This window comes from Gopherus flavomarginatus, chromosome 3, assembly GCF_025201925.1.
Source record: "Gopherus flavomarginatus isolate rGopFla2 chromosome 3, rGopFla2.mat.asm, whole genome shotgun sequence".
NCBI lineage: Eukaryota > Metazoa > Chordata > Testudines > Testudinidae > Gopherus > Gopherus flavomarginatus.
Window position 1 is genome coordinate 26,891,058 of NC_066619.1, and position 20,463 is coordinate 26,911,520.

Below are 20,463 nucleotides of genomic sequence, written 5' to 3' on the forward strand. Positions count from 1 at the left end.
ATATTGCACTTAAGCACTTCTCAGGGGATCAATCTCTTGTTGCCCAACCAATAATGGGTAGAATTTTTCTTTTATTTTTAATGATAAATTCTTGAGAAGTTGAGGAGTGGGTATAGCAGCCAGAGAGGCACTATGTGGGAACCTCATCACCCTGTGATAGTGAAGAGAAGAATTTCAATGTCATACTCTTAGGGCTTGTCTACGCTACCTGCTGGATTGACAGGGGCTGATTTATCACGTCTAGTATAGACACAATAAATCGACCACTGAGCGCTCTCCAGTCATCTCTGGTACTCCTTCAGAACGAAAAGTGCAGGTGTAGTCGACGGGAGAGCATCAGCTGTCAACTTAATGCAGTGAAGTAGCTGAAGTTGCGTATCTTAGATCAACCCCACGCGGTAGTGTAGACAAGCCCTTACATTTCCACATAATTCCACACCCAAATTCCACTTAATCAGGCTTTGTATGGGATGTGGGGATGTCAACATTGGAGCTTTGCAAAGTTTTGTATTCCCCTTTAGTGTAAAATAAATAAATAAATAAATAAAAAATTCTGACACTTGAAAATGTCAGTTTAAAAATGTCTTAGACCTCTCCCCTCACATATTTTACTAGTAACACTGTAGGTGATAATTACTGTTTATTAATTAGTATTGCAGTGTAAAGGTCTCAAACAAGGACTGAGATCTCTTTCAGGTACAGTCGTCTTGCTGTGCATTTGTAAAGTCTGTACAATCTAACTATGTTATAGGTTGCTACAGCAAACAGATGAGGGAGCAAAAGGTAACAATGAAATAATTATGATAATTGTGATGATCAGTGGGCACAGCACATGAGCTGTCTAACGGTTGTTGAGAATTTTGAAATGAATTCAAGTCTGATTTACTTTTCACTGTTTATGCCAGTCTGCTTTTTGGAGTGTGGTGGTGGTGGTTGGTTGGTTTGTATTGACTAGTCACTACAGCAGTGAAAACAGTTGGTCAGCTCCACTTTTGTGGCCTAATGCATTAGCATAAAGCTACATTATTGCAAGTGCTGAAAGAAATGTTTACATTTAAAACAAACAGTTCTCTTGTAAATTAAAAAGCTAACAAAATTTGCAAGAGCTTTGAAATACTTTTTTTAAAGCAGAGTTTTGTGCCCTAAGTGACAATATCCTGCTGTGATTTATTATTCCAATAAAAATATTTTATTATGTTTCAGTAGGGAATTCATAAAGCAAGAACTTATTGAAATTTAGTGGATCCTCTAGCTTTCAGTAATTCTTGAAGAAATGTGGGAGGAAACATATTGTTTCAGTATACTATAACTTAATTCATATCATGTTTAGGACTGTGGATGGTTTGTACTTGAACACCTTTATAGTGTGTCTGTCTTAGTAGTTGCTTATAGATCTTTAAAAATAACTATAGTTTTATGTGTAATTTTTTTTGTAATGTGGGGATTGTTTAGCTTTCTGTCACCAATAAAGAAAATTTCTTCACCTTTTGTTTTAATGGTGTCTGTATATTTACTATTTTTTTTTCTCCTCACAATGACCTCAATTCTATATGTGGCAAGGCAGGCTGCACATGAGGTACTCTTAGCATGGGCAGCAGTGGGTAAGCTGGTAGACTGCGGCTCCTAGATAGCTAGGAAGGGGGTGGAGGGGAAAGTAGTTTGAGTTAATAGGTAAAGGTTAAAACTGATTAAAAAGAGAAGTAGCTAAGGATTAAAAATTAAGTAATAGAAACTGGCAGTTAACAGAACAGGCCCTTTTCTTTCTTTGGGATTTCACACAGATGCAAGGTTCTGTGCTAGCAAATTACAAAGAAGGAACCAATGATGGCTGGATGGCGGGGTTGTTGAGGATACTGTTGTGGAGGAGAGAGTGTAAATAAGTGTTCTAATCATAGTCCTAACTGCTTAATTTGTTTGCATATTTGTATACCTTTCTCCATCCTTCTGTCTATCTCTTTATGTATTTTAAGTTCTTTGAGGTGAGGGCTGTCATCATATTACTGTTCAATACCTAGCACTTAAAAATTACAGGAGTTGCTGGTATCAACCCCTATATTTAGTTCACTGTACACTTTCCATTATGAAAGATTCTTGCACCTTTTTTGAGATTCTTTAGCATGTTCTTTGTTTGTAGCAGGCCTTTGAAATTCAACAAGAAGAAGGCATTGGTCTGAAGAGGTGCCTTTTCTTTGTGCTATGCAATTCCATTTAACTATAGCGGAGTTACAAACTGTTTGCCTTTTTCCATCTCTTACTTGAGTAATAACTGAACACACATTCTAAAGAGCAAAGCCCAGGCCACCAAAAAAACTCTCAGTACCACCTCCAATGAACATTGCACTGAGAAACACCTAGGAGCTGTCAGAACAGCTGTAGCAGTCGGGGTCAGGAGGAAAGAGCAGCCCCAGACTGGGCTCCCCACTCGCCAACCCACATGTTCCTATTGTCTCATTTCCCCCTCTTCTATCCCTGTAAAGGTAACCTGTGAGCCAGGAGCTTCCTCAGCTTCTTGGGTTGGGGGAAAGAGCCAGGCCAACCATTGTCAACCCCACTGCACTCATAATATGGTGCTAGCAGCCCTTTCCCTCGTCACCTTCAGTCCCTGACACAGTAATAGCCTTCTGTTGCTGTCAGCTAGTACAGTTATTGCTATCATTACAGTGGTAGGTACAGGTGCCGGCTTCCTCCTTTCCCCAGGGGTGCTCACCCCAGGCCTTGCCCCCACTCCACTCCTTCTCCCAAGGCCATGCCCCCACCCCTCCTTTCCCTGCCCCCACCCCACATCTTCCAACTTCATTCTGCCCCTCCCCCCAGCATGCCCTGCCCTCGCTCCTTCCTCTCTGCCGCAGCGCCTCCTGCATGCTGCGAAACAGCTTATCACAGCGGGCAGGAGGTGCTGGGAGGGAGAAGGAGGAGTTGATCAGCTGGGCCACCAGCAGGCGGGAGGGCTCTGGGGGAGGAGGGGAAGCTGGCTGCTGGTGGGTGCTAAGCGCCTGTGGTAGTAGGTCTGTCCTGCAGTGCTGAAAGTTCAGAGTTCCAATCCTGCTAATGAATGATGTGTGGGGAGGGGGTTACATTTATACACAAAATCTATTTTTACTTTTAAAAATAACCTAGGAAATTACATACCAAAAAACTATGTTGAAAGAAAGTAGCTTGAGGTTTGTAAAGTCAAATACTCTAAAATTGGAAATTTCTAGAATTGCAGTTGCCTAAGTGCAGTCTTAGTTCTGCTCTGCTCTCCTTGTGCATCTGCATTGTCATACAATCTTTAATTACATGATCACATACTATTTTTTTCCATAGAACCCCTTGTTATTGAGAGTGCAGAATGGAAACACAAGGCAGAATTAAAGTTGCACGGTATCCTTAAATCTGGCATTTTTAAACTTTCAAATCCTTTAAAGTATAACCTAAAAATTCTTTTAACATCATTTTTTGTTATGTAACTATACTAGAAAGCTGCATCATGTTGGTATGTTATTGTACAGGGCTTGAAATTTTTTTTGTTTTTAGTGCCTTTGTTCCCATCTCGACTTAACTACACTTTCTCTTGTTGTTTACTGGGTGCATCTTTTCTTGCATTAGTCTGTATCTTCATTTATTTTCTTCACCTTTTTGTTCAGTATCACCTTCTTTTTTATATTTGCTCTGCCATTTCTTCATCCTCCCAGATCTCTATCAATACTTGTTGTCTTTCTATAACAGAATATGTAGAAATCATACAGGCACAGTAGGATTAAAAACAACCATATTTACTGAATATGCGCAATGTGCAAAACCTAGTTGCATATACAAACTGCAGTATTGGCTGGTTACTGGTGGCTTTATTTTGCATACCATACACTACACCTTGTCCTTTAAGAAGCAAAAACTTCTTGCTACCAGCTAATAGTGTGTGTTGTCATTGGATAATATGCAGGATTTTATCTTTGTAGCTTCTGAAAAGTAGGTGTCTTACACATAAAGCTTTACCATCTCCCACATATATGTCCTGAAAGACCTAATGGTGGCTGTGTGTGGGGGGGGGTAGGGGGGGGATTTTGTCTCTGTTGTTCACTCATACTCCAGAGTTGGCTGCTGTCAGAGTGAGGTAGCTGCTAAACTAACTCTGTTTTTGGGTCCCTCTTCCCAGTTAATATCCACGTTACACTTGGCTGTTATGGTGGCAGGCGCTGGTGAAGCATCTAAGTTGATAATGTCTGTCTCTGATACTTATAGCTTTTCTAGCCTCCAGTAGAGTGAAAATTTACAGATTTTTTGTTTAGTATGTTTTTGTTTCAGTGCAGTTTATAAGGTTCCCAGTAATAGCAGGGGAAACTGACAAAGGTCTAGTCAGTTTTCACATATCTGCAGTTTGGGAAAGCAAGATACACCAGGAGATATCTACAGATTTGGGAAGACAGCATTCTATTATTTTACACTTAGTTCAAATTTGAAAAGTCATCTTTGCGTACTAACTTAATTGTTGTAATGAAAGCTTAGATTTTGAAACAGTTGGTAGCCTTTGTCTGGAAAAAGTTTCCTATTTATTGTGGACAAGGGAATTTTTCAAGCCAGCTATTGTAAAACTATGTAACTGCTAAAATTCTGTACAAAGTGACATCCAGTGCAAGTAAAGAACCTCAAGTAGCATTTGAGTTTTTGAAGATTGTTGTGTCCCCATTTAAAGAAAACCAAACCCTATCTGTGTGCACCAGTTTCCTTTACTAAGTTTCTGTACCTCTGCAGCATTGTACTTGCAATAAACAAATGTAACTCAGTGGTAGAAAAGATGAGATGGTGACAGGTGCAGTAAAGGAAGTTAACTTGCTGTCAGTTCTGTTTAACTTCAGTGTTAATATTTTTCAAAAAGAATTCCATGCACTGTGCTAGAGAAGCTTTTATTACAATAAAAATTGCTTTAAGTAAACTTCATACCATACCATTCCATTTCCTTATCTTACTCAAATTTGTGAATTCATACTAGACAACCGCAATATCCGATGCAATAGTTGCTACTGCAAATGAAAGTGAGGGCATACATAAAAGTTGATCACTGAGAAAATGACTAAAGTGGAGATGGGCAGGCTTATGTGTATACAAAGTACACAAAAAAAGGTTTCCAAAATGTAATAAAAGCCCTGCAAATCACATTTTGAACATCTTCAATAAACCACGTAAAATTTATACTTTTCATTCTGTTTTAATAATTATTTTAAAAGACACGTTTTAAAAATTTGTTGTTGATTTTAAAATCCCAATGTTCTTTTCCTAATAGGAGACATGCAATAGGTCATAGTTATCCAAGTAAACGAAGTTGTATTAAAATCAGTGGAGTTTTATATAGTATTCATTGCATTCCCTTTACATATAATATAATTGGGACTTGGAAAATTGCCATGTGACAACAAGCTAGAAAAGGGGTCAGCAGCCTTTCAGAAGTGCTGTGCACAGTCTTCATTTATTCACTTTAATTTAAGGTTTCGTGTGCCAGTAATACATTTTAATGTTTTTAGAAGGTCTTTTTCTATAAGTCTATACTATATAACTAAACGATTATTGTATGTAAAATAAGTAAGGTTTTTAAAATGTTTAAGAAGCTTTGTTTAAAATTAAATTAAAATGCAGAGCCCCTGAACCGGTGGCCAGGACCTGGGCAGTGTGAGTGCCACTGAAAATCAGCTCACGCGCAGCCTTTGGCATGTGTGCCATAGGTTGCCTACCCCTGAGCTAGAAGCTGATGCAAAATATGGGGTCTTGCAATATGGGTTCTGTTGAGAAGCCCAAGGCACACTCTTCTCTCCCAACCACTGTAAGGGAGCTCATATGTTGTGCTTCTCACCAGAGATGGACTTCTTCCTGGATCTTGATGGAAAGCTCCAATCTTTGTATCAGACTTGATTAGTAGATATTTGGTAACCCTCCTTCCACCTTTTTTTTTTTTTTTTTTTCCCACCCTCTCTCCCTAAGTGATGACTCTGAAGGGCAGGTAAGATTACTGTCTTCTTTTCTTGTTGTTTTTTCTCTTCATTCTTTATGTGTGTCTGAATGTAGGCTTGTTTCTTTCACAGATCAAGGGGTATATGTAGCTAGCCCCTTTCCTGTGTGTGTATTTTTTGTTTTGGTTTGTTTCAATCTCTTTTCCCTAACCCTTTTGTCACCCTTTGGAATGTATTATACTGTGCCTTCGTTGTTGTTTATGAGAAGGGTAGATTAAAACTGATGTAATCCTTGTAAATATTATAGGTTCCTCAGTTGAAACTGTAAATATTCATTGAGATTCTTCATTTGATTAGGTTTTTCAATGTTATATATCACAGTGATATCTAAGCACCATGGTATTTTGTTGCTACTCAATCTTTACAGCGAGTAAAACTTTGGGCAAGCACTTTTTTCAATAAATGAATTTAATTAATATTAAACATTGGCTCTTCAAGGAGTATCCCTATGGGTGCCCCACTTTCGGTGAATCTGCGCCCCTGCACTTGTAATTGGAGATTTTTAGTAGCAGTGCCCAGTTCGTAGCACATGCTGCCTTATGCAGTTACATGGAACTGTGTGACCAAACCCTCGCCCCACTGTTCCTGCTCTACCACCTTCAGCTTGAGATGAAGCACTTAGCAGTGCCTCTGTACTTCAGATTTCTCTAGTTTTAACTTTAGAATACCAGTAGTTAGTCAATAGTTAGTTATGCTTCCCAGTTTATTTTCTTTTTTAAAAAAAAACCCAACCCCCCACACCTTCCCCCCCCTTATTTTAGGAATTTAAGTTTTATTTGTTAGGATACCCTTTAGTGTAGCATAGTTACTCTCTCTCATGGGAGAAACGCTTGTCTGAGGGGCCTGCATGGCTCTCTGGGTTTTAAACATTGCCTCGCCTGCTGCACTATAATCCCAGTCTCTGACGGGCACTCAATGTGTCCGCTGCCTCGGCGAAACACACAGACCTCAAAAGCGTTCAGAGGAAGGAGCATTCTGCCGAGAAGGTGGCAAAAAAGTAGGTTCTTTGAGTGCTTGTTCACATTGATTCTAATCAGGTGTGCGCACGCCGCATGCAAGTTGCTGGAAATCCCCCTCCTCCCCCCGTGGCTCCTGTCGGGTCGGCTGTGGAGCCCCCTTCAGTTGTGCTTTTCATGGTGCTCAATATAGGATCCTGCCGACTCAGCCCCTCCTCAATTCCTTCTTATTGCGTGTGATGGTTGTTGGAACTGCGTGCAGCTTGCTTACAAGTTCTACCCAATTCTTCTAGCTTTCTAGTGTAGTTTATCTACTAGTTTATAGTTGTTGTAGATTTTATTAGTCAGTAATAGTTCTGTTAGGAGTGGGGGATTCCCCCTCACCCCGACCTTTTCCTTTGGGGACTTTGGGGCATGCCTTGATCCTTGGGGTTCAAGCCCTGCAGTAAGCTCATGCTAATGGGTGACACCCATGATGCTTGTTTAAAGTGTCTGAGGGAAGCTCTCCAAGCCGATAGGTGCAGGGTTTTCGATCCCGCTCCTTTTTGGTCCTTGATTTCAGGTTGAAATAGCTCCTCATGGAGGCGGCTCTTAAACCACAGTCCACCTCAGTGTGGCAGGACCCACCATCGAGCTCCTCGGTGTGGAGCACGCCGGCGGCAGAATCGGCACTGTGGAAGATTTCTGAGCACAGAGACTTGTGGCACTGCTGAGAGGAGGGGTTTGATGAGGTAGTGGAGGTCTGGGGGCAGTCAGGGGAGTGGGTGTGTGTGGATGGAGCAGGGCTCCCAGAGGGGCCATCAGGTAATAAGGGAGGTTGGATGGGGCAGGAGTCCCGGGGAGGGGGGAGATAGGAGGTGGGGGCTGGGCCATGACCTCCTTTCCTAATCGGCCCTCCATACAATTTATGAAACCCGATGTGGCCCTCCGGCCAAAAAGTTTGCCCGCCCCTGCTCTAGAGAACTAGTGATATGATGGTATTGCAAGACTCAGTTGTATTTGAGCAGTTGAGAGGGAAAGGGATTTTTAGGCACTTTTTTAAACGCTGTTTTTGTTTTTATAAACACTTTTTTCTTAAATTTCAGTAATTGAATAACATTTGTGTAAATAGAAGTCTTAGTTAAAATATTCAACATGTTCCCAGTAAGAGTTCCAGAGACCTCTTAGAAATCCCCCAGCAAACTAGGACAAACCAGAGAAGAATTCTTGATGAGTATAAAACCATCAGTAACCCCCCCCCACAATCTTTTCTAGGCTGCTTTTTATACATCATAAAGAACTAGAAAAGTCCAGAATGTCAGTTTTTAATAAAATTCTTGGCAGGGAACCTTTTAAAAACCTGATGGTCCTATTAAGTAATGTCTTGAATAATTAATTTAATTTATAATAAAGGGGTTTTAAAGATGAATCAAAAAGCAGAAGTTCTTCGAGTGCTTGCTCATATCCATTCCAGTTAGGTGTGCGCGCACCGCGTGCACGCTCTTCAGAAGATTTTTACCCTAGCAACACTCGGTGGGTCGGCTGGGACCCCCCGGAGTGGTGCCGCTATGGCGCCGGATATATACCCCTACCGACCCAGCCACCCTTCAGTTCCTTCTTACAGCCCATGTCGGTTGTTGGAACAGTGGAGCGCGGCTTAGCTGACCTCCACTTCCCTAGCTACTCGTAGTTCTCGTGTATATAGTTATGTAATTATAATCTTTTTTTATATATATTTGTATAGTTATACGTTTTTTCTTTACTAGCATAGTTAGTTTAGTAATAGTTAGCGGGGTTCGAGGAGTAGCCCCTTCCCTGCACCCAGTGCCGGAGACCATGCCCGGCTCACCGGGTTTTAAACCGTGCTTGACCTGCCACAAGCCGATGCCGACAGGAAATCCGCACGACTCCTGTTTTGAAGTGCCTCGGGGAATCGCACTTGACAGCTAAGTGCCCCATTTGCAAGGCTTTTAAGCCGAGAACAAAAAGGAGCGGGACTTTCACTTACCCCTCCGCCTTTGGCACCGAGCGATGATCAAGCGGCGGGCAGAAGCGCCCCCTCGGCACCGGACCTCGCCGGTACTGCCAAGGCCTTTCGGCACTGGCCGTTGCCGGCACCGAAGTCGACTCGGCACCGCTCCCTCTCTCCGAGGTCGAGAGAGCCTACGACTCCTGCTGGTGCCTGACGGCTCCCCGGCACGCGCCGTGGTTGAATTCCCTGCTCCTGCTGCTTCCGTGCCAACTGCACCGCAGCCAGACAGTTCGTCTAAGTCGGATTGCCTGACACCGACACCTGCCGAGGCTCTGACGACGTTGGTACCGTCGATCCCGGTCCCACAAGGGCCATCGAATCCGGTGCCTGACAGCTCCCCAGTATGCACTGTGATTGAGCCTACTGTTCCCTCCACGCTGGAGACATTCCCAATGGTGAGGGATCTCATTGCCATGACAGAGTCGATGCTGCCTGACCCCGGCACCGTTGGTGCAGGTAATACAGTCTCTTGGCAAGCCTCCCTTGATATGACCATCGTCTGTCGGCACAGCAGAGCGGCACCGTTCATGATCACGGTCCCGCAGACGCTCTAGGTCCCGTCGGCACACCCGACACCACTTGCAGTCCCAGTGCTGTTCTCTTCCTCGGTACCGGTCGCACTCGCTGCACCGGTCGGTATCCCATTCGCCGACCCGCTACTATCGGCACCGTTCCAACTCCCAGCACCGCTACAGGTACTGTGACTCCTGTAGCCTCTCCCAACCTCGAGCCTCGAGATCTCGGTCGACCTCCCGGCACCGCTCTGGTTGCAGGTCTGGGTCTCGTTCCAGGTACCGGTACGCCTCCCGGTACCGGTCCCTGGTGTCGAATTGGGCAAGGTCTGATAGAGTCAGAGACTCTGCCCATGCTTTTTTAGCACCTCCATGGCCATCCAGACACTCATCCGTGTCATCCCACGCGGGCAGATCTTATGCTCAGGACCGCGATTCTGATGTGCCCACCAACAACCTGAGAGCCCATCAGGACCTCTTAAGGAGGGTACCACGCCATATGGACCTCCAGGTGGAGGAGGTCCCGGAGGTAGAGGACCCGGTATGGTGCCCTCTAAGGGGTACGACTACTTGTCTGTCCGTCCTCCTCTCTGCTCACTAGTCGTTCAGTCCATTAAGGAGAGGGAACCGGTATGGCCAGCAGGCGCCAGCCCCGAAATCGAAGGAGGCTAGGCGCATGAATCTACTCAGCCGCCAGGTGTACTCTGCAGAGGCCTTACAGCTCTGGGTGGCAAAGCAACAAGCCTTGCTTAACCGCTATAATTATAACACCTGGGTGGCGGCAGTTTAGTTTATGGAGTTTCTCCCTCAAAACTCCCGCCAAGAGTTCGCTGCCCTCTTGGAGGAAGGGAAAAAGGTGCCCAGAGCGTCCCTCCAGGCCTCGTTGGACGCAGCAGACTCAGCAGCCAGAACTCTGGCCTTGGGTGTTGCCATGAATCGCATCTTATGGCTTCAGGTTTCAAACCTCCGGCCGGAGCTGCGGTATGCCATTCAGGACTTACCATTTGATGGTAAAGGCCTCTTCGCGGCAAAGACAGCCCCAGGCTGCAAAGCCTGAAGGACAACAGGGTCCTAATGCGCTCTCTCAGCGTGCATACGCCAGCGACCAAACGCAGGCCTTTCCGTCCCCGGCCACACCGCCGTACTCTGTGCCTAGCCAGAGACAGGACTTTGGCAGACGGCGTGACCGAGATGGTCGCAGACAAACGTCAGGACCCCTAGAGGGCCAAGGTCAAGATCCCTCGCAATCACCACCGGGACCAAAGACGAACCTTCCAAGGGCAGTGTACCAGTCACAGGCTGGGATCCCACTCCTACTTTCTCCTGGCGTGGCTCCAGTTAACTTCAGATCGCTGGGTCCTGTGCATGGTGGAGCATGGGTACCACCTAGAATTTGTTCCATCCCTGTCCCCCTTCAGGGATCCCCCTCACGAGCAATTCCTCTTACAAGAGGTGCAGACACCGATGGACGAAAGGGGCAAGGGGTTTTACTCCCGTTATGTCCTAGTCCCCCACTCGAACGGAGGTCTCAGACCTTCCTAGACCTGTAAGGACTCAACCAGTTTATGATAAGGTTGAAATTCCGCATGGTATCCCTGGGAACCATTATCCCGTCCTTGGATCCTGGAGACTGGTATGCCGCCCTCGATATGAAGGACGCGTATTTTCACATTGCCATCTTCCCTCCGCACAGGAGATAACTCCACTTTCTAGCCAACCGTCAGTACTTCTGGTTTACAGTCCTGCTGTTTGGCCTTTCTACAGTCCCACGGGTATTGTCCAAGTGTATGGCCGTAGTCGCCGCCTACCTTCGCCGATGTCGAATATGTGTTTTTCCATATCTGGACGATTGGCTTATCCGAGGAGACTCCAAGACACAAATCACTCAGCATGTGGGCATCGTCACGGACCTATTCACATGTCTAGGCCTGATGATTACTATAGAGCAATCCACTCTGGTTCCCACGCAGAGGTTGGACTTCCTAGGGGCTATCCTGGTCTCCGACCTAGCCGGAGCGTGCTTACCACAGCCGCGGTTTCAGGCAATGGCAACAATCATCCGAGGTCTGCAGACTTTCCCAATGAGCTTGGCTCGCACTTGTCTCGGTCTCCTGGGTCCATGGCTGCCTGCAAGTTTGTAACCAAACACCCCAAGCTCCGCCTCTGTCCTCTCCAAGTCTGGCTCACCTCGGCGTACCGCCTGGACAGCGACCCAATGGTCATGATAGTCACTGTTCCCTCGAGCACCCTAGGCTCCCTAGAATGGTGGCTAACTCCCTCCCTGGTGTGGGCAGGGATGCCGTTCCATCCGCCCCAGCCCTCACTTCCCCTGATGACGGACGTGTCATCTCTCGGCTCGGGTGCTCACCTCGGTCACCTTCGAGCTTAAGGCCTTTGGTCTTCTCGGGAGCTGGCATTCCACATCAATGCCCAAAAATGAGAGCAGTCCGCCTGGCGTGCCAGGGGTTCCAGCAGCAGTGCGAGGCCGTGTTGTCTCAGTGTTTACAGCCAACGCAACGGCCATGTGCTACATAAACAACCAGGGAGGGACATGGTCCTCCTCCTTTTGTCAGGAGGCCATCCATCTCTGGGACTTTTGCATGGCCCACTCGATGAATCTGGTAGCGTCCTTTCTCCCAGGCGTTCATAACGCCTTGGTGCTTCGACTCAGCAGGTCTTTCCTGTCTCACAAGTGGTCGCTCTGCCCCGATGTGATGCATTCTGTTTTCCAGAAGTGGAGACTTTTCACCACATAGACCTGTTCGCTTACCGTGAGAGCAGGAAATGCCAGATGTTCTGCTCCTTCCAAGGTCTCTCTCGGGATCGATCTCGGACGCATTCCTGATGCCGTGGAAGGGCCAACTCCTTTATGCATTCCCACTGTTTCTGCTGGTTCATTAGGTGCTGCTCAAACTCCGCAGGGGCAGAGCGTGCATCATCATGATCACTCCAGCGTGGTCCAGGGAGCACTGATACACCACGTTACTCAACCTGTCAATAACCAACCCAATTACCCTGCCACTCCACCCAGACCTCATAAGTCAGGGCCACGGCAGACTTCGTCACCCGGACCTGCAGTGCCTTCACCTCACAGTGTGGCTGCTGCGTGACTAAACCGGGGTGGCAGGAAGCCTTCCACCTGGTCAACGTACCTGGCCGAGTGGAAGCGTTCCTCCTACAGGTGTGAAATGCTCGATCTTACTCCTACTGAGGTCTCGATCCCCTCTATTTGGCCTACCTCTGGCCTTCAACAGCAGGACCTAGTGGTGTCATCGCTGAGGGTACACTTGGCAGCCATCTCTACCTTCCACCCAGGCTAAGGTGGTCATTCCGTGTTCTCACACTCTATGGGTTCAAGGTCCCTCAAGGGCTTGGAGCGCTTACACCCTCAAGTACGCCGCCCAGCCCCAACCTGGGACCTCAACCTAGTTTTAACCAGACTTATGTCTCCCCCATTCGAGCCGTTAGCGACCTGCTCGCTGCTATACCTGTCTTGGAAGACAGCTTTCCTCGTAGCCGTTACATCGGCCAGACGAGTCTCCGAGCTCAGGGCTCTAACGGTGGTTCCACCGTACACTGTGTTTCACAAAGACAAGGTGCAGTTACGACCACACCCGGCTTTCCTCCCTAAGGTGGTTTCGACCTTTCATGTTACCCACACTCAACGCAATGGGCGCAACAATTGCACTCCCTGGACATCTGTAGAGCGCTCGCATTTATATTGCACGGACAGAACCATTTCATAAAACGCCCCAACTCTCTGTCGTGGTAGCAGACCGAAGGAAAGGCCTATCTGTTTCCTCTCAGAGGATCTCATCTTGGGTGATGGCGTGCATCCGCACTTGTTATGATTTGGCTCATATTTCCCCAAACCACATCACCGTGCATTCTACCAGGGCTCAGGCTTCATCTGCCGCCTTGCTGGCTCGTGTACCTACGCACGAGATCTGTCGCGCAGCTCCATGGTCCTCGGTCCATACTTTTGCTTCGCATTATGCTCTGGTGCAACAGTCAAGAGATGCTGTAGCCTCTGGCTCAGCAGTTTTCATTCTGCCACATTTCACTCCGATCCCACCGCCTACGTAAGGCTTGGGAATCACCTAACTGGAATGGATATGAGCAAGCTCTCGAAGAAGAAAAGACGGTTACTCACCTTTGTAACTGTTGTTCTTCGAGATGTGTTGCTCATATCCATTCCAAACCCACCCTCCTTTCCCTCTGTCGGAGTAGCCGGCAAGAAGGAATGAAGGATGGCTGGGTCGGCAGGAGTATATATCCGGCGCCATAGTGGCGCCACTCCAGGGGGCGCCCAGCTGACCCACCAAGTGTTGCTAGGGTAAAAATCTTCCAACGAACGTGCACGCGGCGCGCGCACCCCTAACTGGAATGGATATGAGCAACACATCTCGAAGAAGAACAGTTACAAAGGTGAGTAACCGTCTTTTTTACAATTTGCGAAAGCACTTCTGTCCTGACACTCACTTGATAACTCTGAAAGTATTTTTACATTAAACAAACACACCAAAGAAGTTAGCATATAAATTTAAGTGAATTTATACTCTGAGATGTGACTGAAAATTGTTGCTTTGGATTCTATATTTATCTCATATTGACTCCACATCAAATGTATTCAATTTACCCATAAAGAGATTGTTTATTTTCTAATTGCAAGTCCTTCAACTCAACCTGGGATCTGAGAGTCAAGCTGGAATCTGTTCTTTTAATATATAGATTATGCCCTTGTCTTTAGTGGAATTGTAAAGTTGTAACCCCTTGAAACTCAGACAATTCTGTTATAAGAGTAGTAGACTCCAACTGCACCCATCATAACTGTGATGGCTCTGTGTAGCTAGTGTGCATGAGCCACCGAGAACCATTTTGTTCTCTCTCTCCTCTTCATGTGTCAGTATAGTAATGCCTGCATCTGTAATTTTCACTCCGTGCACCTGAGGAAGTGGGTTTTTTACCCATGAAAACTTATGCCCAAATAAATCTGTTAGTCTTTAAGGTGCCACTGGACTCCTCATTTTTGTGGATACAGACAAACACAGCTACCCCTAATTTAGTTCAGGGGTTCTCAAACTGGGGGTTGGGACTTCTTAGTAGGTCGTGAGGTTATGATGTGGGGTGTTGTGAGCTGTCAGCCTCCATCCCAAATCCTTCTTTGCCTCCAGCATTTATAATTTTGTTAAATATATAAAAAAGTGTTTTTAGTTTTTAAGGGGAAGAGAGGTTGCACTCAAAGGCTTGCTATGTGAAAAAGATCACTAGTACAGAAGTTTGAGAACCACTGATTTAGTTAGGACTGGTGTAAACACGAAAGTTGTACTGCTTTAACTATACTGGTATAGTTAAAGTGAAATAATATCCCTACTATGGGTACAGCTAGATTGCTATAAAGTGCCTATATTGGTATAATTTATTCCTGCACAGGAAGAGGAATAAGATATCTGTATAAAGGTGTCTTGTACTTATATATAATTGTATTTACGCTAGGGTTTGTACTAGTATAACTGTTGGAAAAAAATCACAACCCTAGCTGAAACAATTATACCAGTATAAAAACTGTATAGACTAGGCCTGAAACAAGCAGATATGACTGGGTACATGAGAGTAAGAAGGTGCATTTTTATATAATTACTTTTCATTGGAGAGCTACATTTCGAAACAGACTGTTTAATCCAGATGTCAGTTGTAATATCCAGTTGCAGGTTCTGTTTTTGAGGTGGTTTATATGTAAATATTGACAAACTTGAATGCTGAGGGTTGCTGCTGTTATAAAGAATTCACTGTATTGATAAACAGCTTAACAATGATTTATTTAAATGTAAACTGGACTAGTATTCTTTAGTGCTGGATTGATATCTCTGAAGATGATTTCTATTAATTTAGAAAATACGCAGAGAGTGTGAGTGTACAGGCTTCTCCCAGCATCCTGCAAAATGCCTGAACCCAGACCTGAAGGAACCATCTCTAGAGCTATGAGGATGGCTCACTTTCCATTCCCAGTGAATCTTTGGGGTCTATGCTTAGATTGTAAAGAGATGTCCGGAGTGATAGGTTTGGGTTTTTTGTTTTATTTCCAATTAGTGGACACCTCATCTGTGACAACTAACTCATTTCATATAAGGCTGCAAACAGCATTCAGGTGAAAACTTTCAGTATTTACAAATCTGAATTAGATTTGAGGCAGTGACCTAGAAGTGAAAGTTTTTACTAATCCATTGAGCTATCCTCCTAATGTTACCATATATAATTGTATAGAAGTTCCTTAGACATTACCACAGATCTGGTAAGGAGAAGTTTTCGACTGAAAAAGAATATGTGCATTTGCAGAACAGTGTTTAGGCCTGAACTTTTCATTTGTGTTAGATTAAGATGCTATATCTGCCCTTAGTTCCCCTGCTAACTTTAGTAGTTAAACATCACACTTTCCTGTTTTGTAATGTTGCTTTACCCTGTTATTGTCTGGAAGATCCCCACAAATTGGAAACTGACTATACAGGGTAAATACTGAAACTAACTCGGCATAAAGTGCTGTCAAGTGCAAAGTGAACAGATTTTTTTCATTAATCTTTCAATTACAGTCATCTTAGGTCATTTGTTCACAGGATCAGGTATAACAGTTTTTATGCATGAAATGTTTGATACTTAGAAGAGTATCAATGAATGAAATGTCAACAGTTTGCTTGCTAGTGTATAAATTGAGCTACAGTTTCCTTTGTAATAAAATCCTTAGGAGAAGCATACCTTTTTGACCACTGTTCTGTCATTTGAATAAGCTCACATGTTAATTGTTCAACCCAGTATTGATGAGATTGATTTGTGGTTTCGTACTCTTTTATACCAGTATTTCTTTACTATTTATTAATAAAGTTGTTCTCTGTGAATAGAAAAGTGCACTAAGGATGGTATAAACTGTTCATGCTTTGTTGTAATTTTGTAATCCTTTTGAATTCCAAGTAGCTTTACGCAAATTGAATTTTTGTTTGGTTCTTGTTTGCTTTTTGCAGTGGTTGGGAGATGGAAAGAAATGATAGCTGGCACCTGAACTGAAATATCTGTGTAGGCACCCCTCCCAGAGCTTCAGGATGAATGGGGATATGCCTCATGTGCCCATCACTACTCTTGCAGGGATTGCTAGTCTCACAGACCGTAAGTACTTCTATATTTTGTGTTTTGTCATAATTTTTCTACATTTTTGTTAAGTATTTTGTTTTTTAAAACCTAAACATGTTTAAAATTAAATTTGAAATTATGATCAACTGTGTTAAGGCCTGAACTTACTATAGTAAAATTTTAAAATAAATTAGAAGTGATATGCCGAAATTGAGATGAGAAGAAAAGAAGGATAATGAAGTAAACTTGAAACTTACATCAGATGAGCACTGCATCCATATGTTATATCTTTTAGCCAAAGATTTAAATACTCTAACAATAATGGAAAATGTTGTTGAAATTAGGAAAAGCTTCTGTAACAATTGTTTTGCTTCAACTTTACTGAAGAGACAGAGGATCAAAACTAATTCTCACCAAAGAGGCATGATGGAATTCAGTGGTTGATTATTTTGAGCTGTTAATTAAAAACTGGAATTTGAGAAGAATATCATTACAAAATAGATGGACTGTCACAGCCCAAGTAGTCAACACTGGACTAAAGAGAAACGTGGAAGCTATGTTGAATATTCTGAAACCTATTTCCATAGCTTTGGACAAAGTGTAAAAAAAATAGCTGCTCTATTGTTGATGCTGTTGAAATCTGGAAAGAAATTCCAAGGAACACCGCAGAAGGAAATATTCAGTAGCAGAGTTAAATTGAATTCTGTGAAGAAGCAGATGGATCAAAATTCACCCCATCTCATTTTCTTGCCAATATTCTCAACAGAGAAAGTGCCAGAGTATAGATGCCCAACTACTGAACTGGAAGATGCTGTTATGACATGAACATCTAATAATCATCCTTCAGTCATGCCAACCATAATAAATTTCAGGGCTGGAGGTGAACCATTCAAGCAGTACATGTTTGCTGTTGAAGTTTTACAGAAAGTCAAACAACTAAACTGTGGAAGTCACTGACTGACCGCCTGGAACCAGAGGCTGTTGAAGTGCTAAACCAGCTTCTGATAGCAGTATCCTTTTCTGCACATGCAAACAGAATATTTTCTTCATTTGGTCTACTTTGTTCTAAGTTGAGACACCAATTGGAAATGAAAAAGCAGGAAAGCTTGTTTTTCGTCTTCGAATATATGAATAAAAATGAGGTTGGAGAGGATGAGGTCTATTAATTCTAATAACTTGAACATGGTGACTAGGCACTGTTTAATAAATGAGTTTATTTTCAATGGAAAATATGTTTTGATCTTTTTTTAATGTATTCAGTGTATTTAAGATAGCTAATTTAACTGATTAAAAACCCCATTTTAAAATACTGTTTTTGTACATTTTTGATGGAATTCAAATTTCCATCCAAAACCAGCTTGTTGCAAAATCATGAGTAAGAAGTAATTTGATAGAAAAAGATGAATAAATTTCTTATTATCATAAAATATGTAAAAATTAAAAATATGAATATATGTTAAGATATATAATTGCGGAAATAGTTCTGTATAGATATACCATATCCTTCTGGTTAACAAAAAGTACCAAATTTAGTTCAAAGACTACATTTAATTGCAAATTAACATGTTTTAATGGTTGTATCAATCAGTGAGATGGAACTGTCCTTTAGGAAAATAACAAGTAGAAATGCAAAACAAGATTAACATAGTTTATTTAAATCAAGATTTCCTCAAATCATGTTGATTTTTTTAGATCCATTCATCTTGGAAACAAGTGACATTGAACACTTCATCCATGCCGCTGCAACTTGCAGATGAAACAAGACATTTTAAGCACATAATCATTGAATTATGTGCAACCATATTGTTTTTTCTTTTTTCTCCCTTTTTAATTGATTCAGCTCCAAAGCTAAATTGTTCTAGTATATTAATTATTGTGTTTTCTGATTTATTAGAAAAGATTTTTTGGGAAAAAGAAATCAGTATCATATGATGTCTTTAAATTAAAATAATCCCATAATACAATCTGTGGAGGTGACCAAATTCAGTTTTTTAGTTTAAAATAGAATTCCAGATTTTGTTGATCTAAGGAGAAACTTAGAGATCTTCAATTTGTTTCAAACGTACTGTGTTTCTTTTTTAAGGACGTGAGAGAATAAACTGATGCAGGTCTCTTGGCTAATTTTCAGTGGAATAATTTGAGTTACTTTTTTCTTCTAATGCAGTTTTGAACCAGCTGCCTCTTCCATCACCTTTACCTGCTACAACTACAAAAAGCCTGCTCTTTAATGGACGGATAGCAGAAGAGGTAAACTGCCTTCTGGCCTGCAGGGATGAAAATCTGGTTTCACAACTTGTACACAGCCTCAACCAGGTGTCAACAGATCACATGTATGTACTTTGTATTGCTTCACACCAAAGTGTCAGAATAACTTGTTTGTTCTTTGTGACATTAAAATGAGTAAAGATAGATATAAGAAATGGTTTTATTTATTCAAAATGAAAATATGCAAGTACATTGTCAAGTTTGTATACTGCAGTACAATTTGTATTAGAACAACATTAAATAGTTTTAGCTAATCAAAGTGCAAGGTTACTGGACAATTGCATATTAATAATTGTATATTTTCCTCCAGATATGTTGTTACTTGCAATTTTATGGGTTGTGGGTGTATCATTTCTATATTCTTTTTCATATCTCTTGTCAACAACTTCCCCATATCCCTGGGTTCCCTAATGCCAGGTTTACTATCCCAGTTCCCTTCTCGGGCTGCTATGTTGTTTCTTGCTTCAGTTATGCTTTTCCTTGGGACCTGTTTATCTCAAAAATATCACTTAAATAATCCATAATAAAAGTCCTAAAATAGTCCATTTATAACCCCCCACTGCATATAGTCCTTAAAATCTCCCACCAGCTAATGCATTGACATAGCACATAGTACACTCCAGCATCTTCCACCACCACTTTTCTTCTGTCCTGTCCTGTCCTGTCAGGACATCCACCTAAGCCCTTCCAACTGGTGTGTGACCCTACTCTTCTCAGTAGGAGCCCCCGTGGTCTCTTGCTGGGAGTACATGGGAGCATCCATCACTCCCCTTATTCCGTTCTCATCTCAGACAGGCTAATGGGTAAGGCCCTCTGCTGCTTCCCTACCTTCACTCCTCTGTGGCCCTTGGCTCCAGTTTGGAAGTAAGCAGACAACTCCTTCTGCTGCTCTTGTGCCTTCAGCCCTCTGGCCCTGGCTGTCCAGCTTGGGAAGGCCAGCCAGCAAACCCCTCTGCTGTTCTCCTGCTTTGAGCCTTTCCCTCGGGACCTCCTCCAGCTTCTTTCAAGGACCTGCTCCTTCTCAGATTCTCCCTGATCCTTTATAGCCCCAGATACTCCCCCCTACCCTCCACTTAATTGGCCAAACAGAGCTACTGTATTGGGACAAAGTATCTGGACCTGCTTTGTTTATAGGGATCAGACACCCGGTAACATTCTTGTACTCTGGCCCGCATCCATTATCAGTCAATGATTGTACAGGAATTTGCATAATCACTACATATTTATTTCTCTAACACTGCTATGAATATGCTTATGTTTCTACTCTTGCTCTTATAACTCATCTGCTTTGAATGGCTCCTGTACTTAGAAATTTCAAGCTGTTTGTCAAGTATGCTTCCTGAGCCTTTTTCCGTCTTGTGAATTGGCTTGTCTTCGGGGCTTTGCTCCCTACATTACTCTCCAAATGTTCTAGTAATTTACTATGGTTGACTCTGAAGCCAATTCCCCAAGATAAGCCAATATTTTAAAAAAGCTCCCAAGCCTGCAGGGAGGGAGTGTAAACACAGGAACATCTTAAAGAAAATCCTGTAACTCCCGTGGATGGGTGGATGACAGTCCTATCCTGTCAAGGATTTGGCAGTTGCCTGATTAAACAGGAAGCGTGCTTAAATTGTTAG

At 43.2% G+C, this 20,463-nt stretch overlaps 1 protein-coding gene across 4 annotated transcripts in view; it reads left to right on the forward strand.

Annotated features, from left to right (window-relative positions):
- The window catches only part of NIPBL (NIPBL cohesin loading factor), a 309,341-nt gene that overhangs the window by 104,794 nt on the left and 184,084 nt on the right, over positions 1 to 20,463 (forward strand). For 3 of the 4 annotated variants that reach the window (XM_050943765.1, XM_050943763.1, XM_050943764.1), the window contains exons 2-3: positions 16,474 to 16,615; positions 18,744 to 18,909. In XM_050943765.1, the coding sequence (XP_050799722.1) occupies positions 16,552 to 16,615; positions 18,744 to 18,909 (230 nt within the window). In that variant the 5' untranslated portion in view covers positions 16,474 to 16,551. Of the gene's footprint in view, positions 1 to 16,473; positions 16,616 to 18,743; positions 18,910 to 20,463 lie in introns of those variants that run through there. The other variant, XM_050943767.1, reaches the window with a different exon arrangement.